We start from the raw sequence: 10,774 nt of genomic DNA, 5'->3' as shown, positions 1-10,774 counted from the left end.
AGAGCCACGAGTCCCCAACCTTCGACCATGTAGCCCTTCAGTTCTCAAAAAAAAAAAAGTGGGGGGGGGAGACTCAGAAGAAAATAAATAAAATTCTTTATTATATCCTAATCACACAGTACAAATGGATATTAAATAAGAACAGGGAGAAAGCAGACCCCTGGACAGCATGTGGGGACCCTTGTCCCCCCACCCCTAAAAATGCACGCCCTGATCAATAAATACCCCTCCCCAGGGACCCTGAAGTCCCAGCCCCAAAACAGTCCAGGTTGAAGAATCTTGGGTCCACCCCCTCGCTTCACAGAGGAGGGAAACTGAGGCCCAGAGAATCACCCGGCAAGTGCGTGGCTCCTGTTCCCCACCCCACCCCCCCCCCCCCCCGCGGGTTTCCTCTCGCCCCCCCTGAAGTCCCTCGGGCGAGCAGCCCGCACACCTGGACTCACACCTGGACCCGGTAGCCGCCCGACCGCCGCCGGCAGAGCCTCCGCACGCCCACCCAGTAGAGCGTCAGCATGACCACCCAGTACCCCACGTAGGCGCCAGCGCCGGCGGCCAGGTGGTGGGCCTCGGCGGCGCGGGCAGGGCCGCTCCAGTCGGCCCGGGCCTCGTGCACCACGCTGCGGACCAGGCCTCCCAGCAGCAGCAGAGCCCAGACGGCCAGCGGCAGCAGGGGGACGTAGTTGGCGGCCAGCTTCCGCCGGCCAGAGGTGCCCCAGCCACTCTGGTTCATGGTGGCCAGCGCCAGGAACTTGGCGGGCAGGAGGCCGCCCATGTAGAGCGGCGCGTAGAGCGAGAGCAGCACCATGCGCGCACAGCCGCGCAGCCAGGCCGCGAAGGCCGCCTTGGCCAGCGCCACGCCCTGCACGCACAGCAGCACCCACAGCAGCGCCCACGGGCGGCCCGCGTAGAAGAGCCGCAGCACGGTGGCCGCCACGAAGAAGGGGAAAAGCCCCGAGACCACGGCCTCGTAGGTCATCCACGCGTGGTGGCGGTGCCACCAGAGCGCGTTGTACAGCCACTCGCGGAAGTAGGACTTGGACCAGCGCGTCTGCTGGCTCAGCCAGCGCAGGAAGGACGAGGGAGTCTCGGAGTAGCAGCGCGACCGGGAGGTGTACCTGCGCCGGAGGGAAGAGGCAGGGCATCAGCACCGCCCTCCCTGCGGCCAGGGATCGGAGCGGGAAAAGGCCACTGGCGTCGGGCGGCCACGGGGCTGCAAGCTTGCCTGGCCTCCCTGGGCCTCGCGTTCCCGTAAGTAAAACGGCATCGACGAGGATTCCTACCTAATAGGGCTGCGGTGAGCACGGAATCAGGACTCATGCCGACTGCTGAGCACAGGATGTTGTATTTGCTCAATAAATATTAGAAACTACTACTGTGGGCGCCTGGGTGGCTCAGATGGTTAAGCGTCTGCCTTCGGCTCAGGTCACGATCCCAGGGTCCTGGGATCGAGTCCCACATCGGGCTCCCGGCTCGGCGGGGAGCCTGCTTCTCCCTCTGACCCTCTCCCCTCACTCGCTCGCTCTCTAAAAAATAAATAAAATCTTAAAAAAAAAAAGAAAAGAAACTACTACTGTTTGCACGATGACTAATACCACGACTGCCGTTACGAATATCATTACAGTTACTGACCTATTACTACTATCACTAATCTATTACGAATACTTTAGTGGTCACTCTTATTGGCAGGCCCTGTGGTGAGGGATAAGCCAGGCGATGTTCCTACCCGGGGCAGCCCATGTGTTCGAGCTCAAGGGACCCATTAGGCCCCCTTCCTGTGGCCGCAGAGGACATCCCAGTCAACCCCACCCAGTTCGCAGCTAAGCCCACACAAGGCTAGGATCCCGTTTCTGGAACGGCATCAGGTGGGCCACTAACAGTCAAGTTTGTTAGGAGGCGTCAAACTATTCTACCCCACGGGTATTACTTGACACCGTCTGGCTCCTTCCCCTGTGTGGTCTGGCATCCTCAGGAGCCTCCCTGCCCTGCCCTTGTCTCCTGCAGTCTGTACTCAAAACAGCTGCCAGAGGGATCCTATCACAACAACACTCACCCCTCTGCCCAGAACCTCCCATGGCTCCCTCATCTTCGTTCAAAGTTCTTGGGTGGCCTCTAAGCCTTTCTTGAGTGCTCCCCGTCACCACTCTGTCCTCCTCCCCTGACGCTCTCCCCCTTGCTAGGGCTCCAGCTGCACCGTTTCCAGCCTCCATCCCTGCCCTTCCTAGGGCATCCTAGTTAACATTTCATTCCCTGCTCCCAGACTCTCTTACCCCCTTTCCTGGCACGTCCATTATCCAGCCTACTACATGTTCTCCTTAGTTACTGTCTCCCCAGTAGGTATGAGCATGAATTTGTGTCTCTTGTTAACTGCTGCATCCCCAGAGCTTGAAACATTGTAATGAGGGGTGCCTGGCTGGCTCTGCCAGGAGAGCGTGCTGTTCTTGATCTTGGGGTCGTGAGTTCAAGCCCCACACTGGGCATAGAGAGTACTTAAATAAATAAACTTAAACAAAAACACATTATAATGAATGTTTGCCTTGTGAATGAATGCATGAGTTCCCTTGGTGTACCCCAAGTTCTCTCTGGCCCTTTCACAGGGTCTAGCTTTGTAGAAATCTCTTTCCCCTGAACTCGACCTGGTTGAACCCATACTCCCCGAGTCTCACTGAATTACAACTCTTCCTGAAGCACTTGATTCTTCTTGCTCACTCTCTCACTAGATCCCACTCTCTTTCCCTCCCCACCTCACCTGAAGTAATCTGCGCTGCCGGGGGAGAGCCATCCTGCCCCATCTCATGTGGTATATTCTAGGCGGAATTCCCCACCCTCACCTTGCCTCACTTAGTAGAGTCCATTGGGTCACATGATCAATGCAAATGCCACCCCTACTCCTTCCAGTATCTTCCGCTCTCCGCTAATGTCTCATTTGGTAGAGCCCACTGTCCTGCACGATAACTTGGGTTTGGAGAATTCCCAACACACACACAGAGTTACTGGCCTCCACACACACCCAACTACCTGATCCCCTCTGCTTACTTGGTCGCATAGCCCATGCTGAGCATGCGGTTGGTGAGGTGCCGGTCATCCCCAAAGGTGCAGTGGGTACCCAGGAACTTCTGGTTGTACCAGGCCTCAAGGAACTGCTGCAGGAGGTTGTTCCTGTACAGGCCTAGGTGGGAGTGGGGAGTTCAGGACCATCAGCCTCTACTGTGCCCAGTACTGTCCCCAATCCTATCTCCCAACCCAACTCACCTCCAATTCTGGCCCCATCCTCAACCATCTCAATCCTGTCCTCAGCCCTATCTCCAGCAACAACTCTAGCCCCAATCCCATTCTCAACACCAATCCTTCTTCAACCCTATACCCATCCCAAATGTGCCCCAATCCTGTCCCTGACCCACACTCACATCCACTTTGACAGCAAAGCCACCCCAACTCCATCCTCGACCCCATATCCATTCTCAGCCCTATCCCCTACCCATCCCCATCCAAAAACCCTTCACCAACCCCAAACTTGGCCCCAGCCCTTTCCTTGACTCCAATTCCATCCCATTCCCTTCCCTAAACCTTTCCCCATTCCCTATCCCCATCCACACCCTTTCTCCAACCCCACCAAACGCCATCCCATCTCCAACTTCCAGTTGTGTCCCTATCCCCAATCCCTGTTGCAGCCCCATCTTTGTCCCCAATCTCAATCATATCCTCAACCCGTTCTGGCTCCCTCTCGCCCCCTCCACCCTATCCATGCCCTTCCCAAGTCCTACCCCTGCTCACCTAGGGGACCACTGATGCAGGACACACAATGGAAGTAGCTCTGACAAGCCCGCTCCACGTTGAAGGCCACCCAGTACCGCAGGCTGCTTAGGAAGCTGACCCAGGAGTCCAGGGGGTTAAGGATCCGCACATCCCCCCCAACAGCTCCTACCCGGGGGTCCTCATCCAGTACCCGCACCAGCTCCAGCAGTGCCATGGGGTCCAGCCTTGTGTCCGAGTCACAGACCTGTGGGGTGGAAGGGGCCAGGATCAGGCCAAATCCCTGCCCAGGGCTGGTGCTTGAGGGGAGGGCACCAAAGGGTGGGGAGCTCCTGGGACACTCCGCACCCAATCTGAACACAACTTTCAATTTTGTAGTCATTTTCAATGTCTAATCACACTTTAAGATGATCTCCCTAAGACCCATAACCTTGTATCATACCCTCCTCTGGCATGTGGGCAAGACCTGTAACTTGCTTCTAACCCACAGGATATGGCAAAAGTGATGGCACATAACTCCCATGATTATATTGCCTTATATACAAATAGTAAAGGAGTTTTGCAATGTAATTAAGATCCCTGGGGCGCCTGGGTGGCTCAGTCGTTAGGTGTCTGCCTTCGGCTCAGGTCATGATCCCAGGGTCCTGGGATCGAGCCCCGCATCAGGCTCCCTGCTCGACGGGAAGCCTGCTTCTCCCTCTCCCACTCCCCCTGCTTGTATTCCCTCTCTCACTGTCTCTCCCTCTGTCAAATAAATAAATAAAATCTTAAAAAAAAAAAATCCCTAATCTACTGAGATTTCCTGGGTGGGTCTGACCTAATCAGGTGAGCCCTTTAAAAGAAGGTCTAGAAGTCAGAGACTTTCTCTTGCTGATCTGGAAGAAGAAGTATTATGGCTGCAAGAACATGAATTCTGCCCATAAACACATTAGCTTGGAAGAGGCCCCTGAGCCTTAGATAGGACCCAGCTCCAGCTGACATCATGATTATAGCCTGATGGTACCTGAACAGAGGAACCAGTTAAGCTTTGCCCAGACTCTTGATTCATGGAAACTAGGAGATAAGTGTTCTGTTTCAAGCTGCCAAATTTGTGGTCATCTGTTAGGCAGCAATAGAAAACTAATGCAGTGCATTACTGAATGAGTTTCTACTTTGGATGAAGACAGGAAGAAATCTCTACGTTGAATGGGTGAATAAAGCAATGAATGATTTCTACACTGGATGGATAAATGAATAAATCTTTAGATTGAGTGGATGACTGGATGGATGGATGGATGGATGGATGGATGGATGGATGGGTGAACGAGGGAAGGAAAGAGTCTGCATCCAACAGGTAATGAATGAACAAAATAAATGAGTGACCTCCATATTGGAGAGATGGCTGTAAGAAGGGACGAGTGATGTCAACTACAATTAAAAAAAAAAAAAGAATGTATGAGTAAGAGTGAAAGAAAGAGTATAGAGTATGCAACTTGAGGTTGAATGAATGAAGAAAGGGAGGAGTTGGGCGCCTGGGTGGCTCAGTTGGTTAGGCGACTGCCCTCGGCTCAGGTCATGATCCTGGAGTCCCGGGATCGAGTCCCACATCGGGCTCCCCTGCTCAGCAGGGAGTCTGCTTCTCCCTCTGACCCTCCTCCCTCTCATGTGCTCTCTCTCTCCTCTCATCCTCTCTCTCAAATAAATAAATAAAATCTAAAAAAAAAAAAAGAAAGGGAGGAATTAATGAATCACTACACGATGAATTAAATGAGTGGTCTCCTTATTGGATGGACGGATAGAGGGACGTAAGAACGAATGAGAGACGGAAAGAATCCCTACACTGAATGGCTGGATAAAAAAGGGAGTTAGAAAGAGGTCCATTCCGATTTCTGCACTGAAGGAAGAAGCCTAGGGAAGAGGGATTGCGAGCGTCAGGGGCACGGTGGGGCGCGCGCACCTCGCACTCACCTGCACGTAGTCCACAGAGTCGCCGAGGGCCTTGAAGGCAGTGTACATGACCTCGCGCTTGCCGCCCCAGCGCTGCGCCACGCACACGCACCTGTGCGTCCTCACGAGCGCCTCCACCGCCAGCCGCCCCGGGTCCTCGGCCTCCACCTCCCGGTAGGCGCCCGCGCCTGCAGCGCCCGCCGCCGCCGGTTCCCAGGGCTGGTGGTAGTTGCCGTCCCACACGTAGGTGGCGGGGTCCTCGTCGGCGAACACCTCGCGGAACATGTCCACCATGTAGAGGTCCTCGGCGCGGTTGCCGTCCACCACCATGAGGACGCGCAGCCGCGCGCGCGGGTACTGCAGGGCGCGGGCGGACGCCAGGCACTGGCGTAGGTACGCCGGGTCCTCCTGGTACGCCGAGATGGTCAGCGCCACGCTGCGCGCCGCCGCCGCGTCCGGGGGCCCCCGCGCCGCCGCCCGCCGCGCCGCCGCCGCCACCCGCCGGTGCTCCAGGTACGCGAAGAGGCTCTGCGCCACCAGGTGTGCGGAGAGGAAAGCCCCGTAGAGACCGAAGGCCAGGAGGCCGTGGCGATCGGAGGCGAGCGGCACCCCGGCGGCGTAGGCCCAGGTCATGAGGCCCAAGATGAGCAGCGCGAAGGTGATAGTCAGCACCCGCCGGGCCAGGCCAGAGCAGTGGCGGGCGGCCGGGGTGGGCTTGGGCGCGTCCTGCTGGGAGCAGAGAGAGGGGATAGCAGGGGGAAAGAGTCCTGAGATCCTCTTCTGGGAAGGGAAGACCTAGGGTTTTTGTTTTCCCCCAAGCCAATACAACATCCCCTTTTTGTAAAGAAAATCCCCTGGGGGAGGGGGGGGCGCCTGGCTGGCTCAGTCACTAAGCGTCTGCCTTCGGCTCAGGTCATGATCCCAGGGTCCTGGGATCGAGCCCCGCATCGGGCTCCCTGCTCAGCGGGAGGCCTGCTTCTCCCTCTCCCACTCTCCCTGCTTGTGTTCCCTCTCTCACTGTCTCTCTCTGTCAAAGAAATAAATAAAATATTTAAAAAAGAAAGAAAGAAAATCCCCTGGGTACTGCAAAGTTATTTTCACTAATGAAAATAATTGTGGCAAACAGCAAAGCTCCATGCCTGATTATAGTATATTGATTCTAATACATTTTTCCCCACATTTTAAACAGCTCTTCAATCCATGAGGATTACACTCAACGGAATGTCACAGTTTAATTAACAGGGGATCTCCTCCCCTCCCGCTTCTTGGTGGCACATAAACACTCATCTCACAATTAAAGGTTTCTTAGTGTTGAGATCATCATCATCATCTTAAAAATAATGCAATATGAGGGTGCCTGGGTGGCTCAGTCCTTGAGTGTCTGCCTTCGGCTCAGGTCATGATCCCAGGGTCCTGGGATCGAGCCCCACATCGGGCTCCCTGCTCCGCGGGAAGCCTGCTTCTCCCTCTCCCACTCCCCCTGCTTGTGTTCCCTCTCGCTGTCTCTCTGTCAAATAAAGAAATAATTTTTTTTTAAATGCAATATGGTATGTACCAGGTGCTGCTATAAGCCTTTTATAGAAACTTATTTTAATCCTCAGGACAGTCCTATGAGGTAGGTACTATTATCCCCATTTTACAGCCGAGGCAACTGAGTCAGAGAGAGGTGCAGCAACCTGCCCAAGGTCACAGCTGGATAGCAGAGAAGCCAGGATTTGAAACTAAGAATCCGGTCGTTGAACTACCAGCTTATATACTGGCTTTACTCGTCGGGAGAGCTGGGGATGGGGGGGCAGGAGATAATGTTTACTGCCACCATACACATAGCAAAACTGAGGACTGATTAGCCAGGAAGAGTGGCTTGCTCAAGGTCATGAAGCTCACAGGTGGAGGAGTCTTTTCTCTGACTTCCCAAAGGAACGACGACCACATTCTCCTTCATTGCTCAGGTTCCCGACAGGGCCAAGTGCCCAGTACATGTTGCAGGAAGAGCTCAGAATCAGAGAGAGGGGTGCCTCCGTTTTCTCATCTTGTAAAATGGGGATTTAGCCCCTTCTACACGCCAAGTACTGTCCAAGTGTGGTGGATACTGTTGCTCCTATTACATATAAGGAAACTGAGGCACAGGGCAGTGATTTCTCTTGCCCAAGGCCATTCAGGCAGTCTGGCTCCATCGTCCTCTAAACTGCCTCCTGTGTCACCAGCTCCCATCTCATGGGCTTCTTTACGAGTTAAATGAGTCATTAGGACACAGATTTGTGTCGTCCAATACAGGTGTCACCAGCCACATGTGGCTACTGGGTCCTTGAAAAACAGCCAGTAGGACAGAGGAACTGAATTTTTAATTTTATTTAAATATTTAACGTCAGAAACTGACACTTGATTCAATTATTGGAAAGCTTTTAAGTATGTTTGAAACAAGTAGGGTGTGGGAAGCTGCTTTTTCATTGGTAAATTTTATGAAATCTAAGTGCAGATCAAGTATCTCCAATGAAAATACAGCATCTGCGTGAGATGTGCTACACATCTGGATTCTGAAGCCTTAGTTTGAAAAAAAAAAAGTAAAATATCTCGTTAATATTTTTGTATTGGTTACATACTGAAATGATAGTTTTAAAAATCTTGTTTTGAAGTTTTATGTTATGTTGTAGCAAATATAGGTCTGATGCGTCTATTCATGAAATGATAATATTTCTGAGAGAGCAGGGATTGGCACCCTACAGCCCTCAGGCCAAATGCCTGCTACCCTTTTCACTACAACCCTGCAAGCGAAGACAAGGTTTTAGTTTGTTTGGTTTTTTTAAAGATTTTATTTATTTATTTTAAGATTTTATTTATTTGAGAGAGAGACACAGCGAGAGAGGGAACACGAGCAGGGGGAGCGGGAGAGGGAGAAGTAGGCTTCCCGCCGAGCAGGGAGCCCGATGCGGGTCTTGATCCCAGGACCCTGGGATCATGACCTGAGCCGAAGGCAGACGCTTAACGACTGAGCCACCCAGGCACCCCAGATTTTATTTTTTAAGTAACCTCTACACCCAATGTGGGGCTTGAACTTACAACCCCGAGATTAAGAAGTGCGTGCTCAGGGGTGCCTGGGTAGTTCAGCCGGTTAAGCACCTGCCTTTGGTTCAGGTCATGATCCCAGGGTCCTGGGATCCAGCCCCACATGGGCTCCCTGCTCAGCAGGGAGTCTGCTTCTCCCTCTCCCTCTGCTGCTCCCCCTGCTTGTATTCTCTTTCTCTGTCAAATAAATAAATAAAAATCTTAAAAAAAAATCGCATGCTCTACCAACTGAGCCAGTTGGGCATCCCTAGTTTTTACATTTTTAAATGGGTGAAAAAAGTCAAAAGAATAATATTTTGTGGCATATGAAAATTGCATGAAATTCAAATTTCAGCATCCTTAAATCAACTTTGATTGGCATATAGTCACACTCATCTGTTTACATACTGTCTATGGCTGATTTCACGCTACACCAAAGTTGAGTAGTTGCAATAGAGATCATATGACACACACACACAAAAACTCAAATATTGACTATCTAGCTTTATACAGAAAACATCTGATGCCCCCTGATATATTGGGTTACATAAATTATATTATTGAAAGTAAGTTTACCTTTTAAATGTGGCTACTAAAAAATTTTAAATTATGTATGTGGCTCACATGATGTTTCTATAGGACACGGCTTTTAGCTTCTGTAAGTAGAGCTTTGAGCCTAGTAATCACTCAATATTAATGATTACATTATTAAAACACTCAGAAACACACCTGTATCAGCTGTGGACACACAGCCCCACACATATATTCACACAGTGTGCCCACATAGGAGAACGTTCATATTCTAGAAGATAACCCAGACACCTGCTGTTAGAACTTAGGGATCCTGAGACCCGCACCAACAGCCACACAGGTGAACTTGGGAGCACGCCCTTGAGCAGGAAGGAGCTAAACCAGGACCGGATGCCCACAGAGCAACAGAGATACAGGCACCTACTTGTGGGTCCGGGTGGGAGCAAAGGGACAGAGCTTCAGAAAACAGTAACAGTTAAGGTTGAGCCCTATGAAGTGGCCTTTTTTTTTTTTTAAGATTTTATTTATTTATTTGAGAGAGAGAATGAGAGACAGAGAGCACCAGAGGGAAGAGGGCAGAGGGAGAAGCAGACCCCCTGCTGAGCAGGGAGCCCGATGTGGGACTCGATCCTGGGACTCCAGGATCATGACCTGAGCCGAAGGCAGTCGCTTAACCAACTGAGCCACCCAGGCGCCCTGAAGTGGCCATTTTTTAAAGGGCAGAAGTGACCAGATATCTGCGATTTCATTTGGTTCAACTTAATATATTGTTATTGAACAAATAAACGTAGAAATCCGGCCCACGTGTCAAGCAAATACAGCTCTGCCTCGCCCACCCGCACCCCGCACGCAGACACGGGCTTACAGCGGGATCAGCAAGGACATGTCACTTCTCATACACTACAGGCGCGATGGCCACCTACACAGGGGGATGGAACCCAAGCGCTCCGACCGGGTCACTGTCCCACAGCGACGGTCGCCGTCATGCACAGGAGGGCGCGCGGTGTCCCCCCCCCCCACGTGGTCGCACAGGTGCCAGAGTCCCCGCCCGGCCGCACGCACCTGTGTCATCGCCTCGGGTCCGGCGGGCGCTCCTCTCCTGCTCGCTCCCGGGTCTCGCTGTGGCTGGGGAGCCCGGGGGTCATTTGAAGACCGACGCAGGCGGGGGCGGAGGAGGGCTGACGTCAGGGAGGAGCTGGGCCAGAGGCCCTGAGGTCACGGACCAGCCGGGCAGCTCCACCCGCTTCCCGCCATTGCCCGCACCCCCGCGCCCGACGGCCTCCCTTCCCAGGGCCGCCGTCTCGCCCTTCCCTGCCCTCCCAGGCCTCCTTCTCGGCTCTCCGCTCTCGTTCCCCGCTCTTCTTTCTCTCCATTTCTGCGTTCCTCTCCCTCGCTTTCTCCCCGCCCCCCCAACACCCTCCGTCTTTCCTCCTGTCTGCCCGATTTCTCTGCCCACCTCTCCCGCATCCCAGCCGCTCCCCTCGAAGCCCCGGGGACGAGAAAATGCGCACACGTGCGTGGTTGT

The 10,774-nt window shown here is 53.1% G+C and overlaps 1 protein-coding gene across 1 annotated transcript; it reads right to left on the bottom strand.

Moving 5' to 3' along the window:
- Positions 1-439: 439 nt before the first annotated feature.
- HAS1 (hyaluronan synthase 1) lies at positions 440-10,320 on the bottom strand. Its single transcript, XM_021681107.2, has 5 exons — positions 10,312-10,320; positions 5,698-6,405; positions 3,772-3,997; positions 3,034-3,166; positions 440-1,115 (listed from the first exon to the last, which is right to left on the bottom strand). The coding sequence occupies exons 1-5, from the start codon at positions 10,318-10,320 to the stop codon at positions 440-442; spliced, it is 1,752 nt and encodes a 583-aa protein (XP_021536782.1).
- Positions 10,321-10,774: the final 454 nt, after the last annotated feature.

The sequence above is a fragment of the Neomonachus schauinslandi genome, chromosome 16 (assembly GCF_002201575.2).
Source record: "Neomonachus schauinslandi chromosome 16, ASM220157v2, whole genome shotgun sequence".
Classification (NCBI taxonomy): domain Eukaryota; kingdom Metazoa; phylum Chordata; class Mammalia; order Carnivora; family Phocidae; genus Neomonachus; species Neomonachus schauinslandi.
Note: the sequence above shows the minus strand (reverse complement) of the source record. Positions and strands in the feature narration are given on the sequence as shown.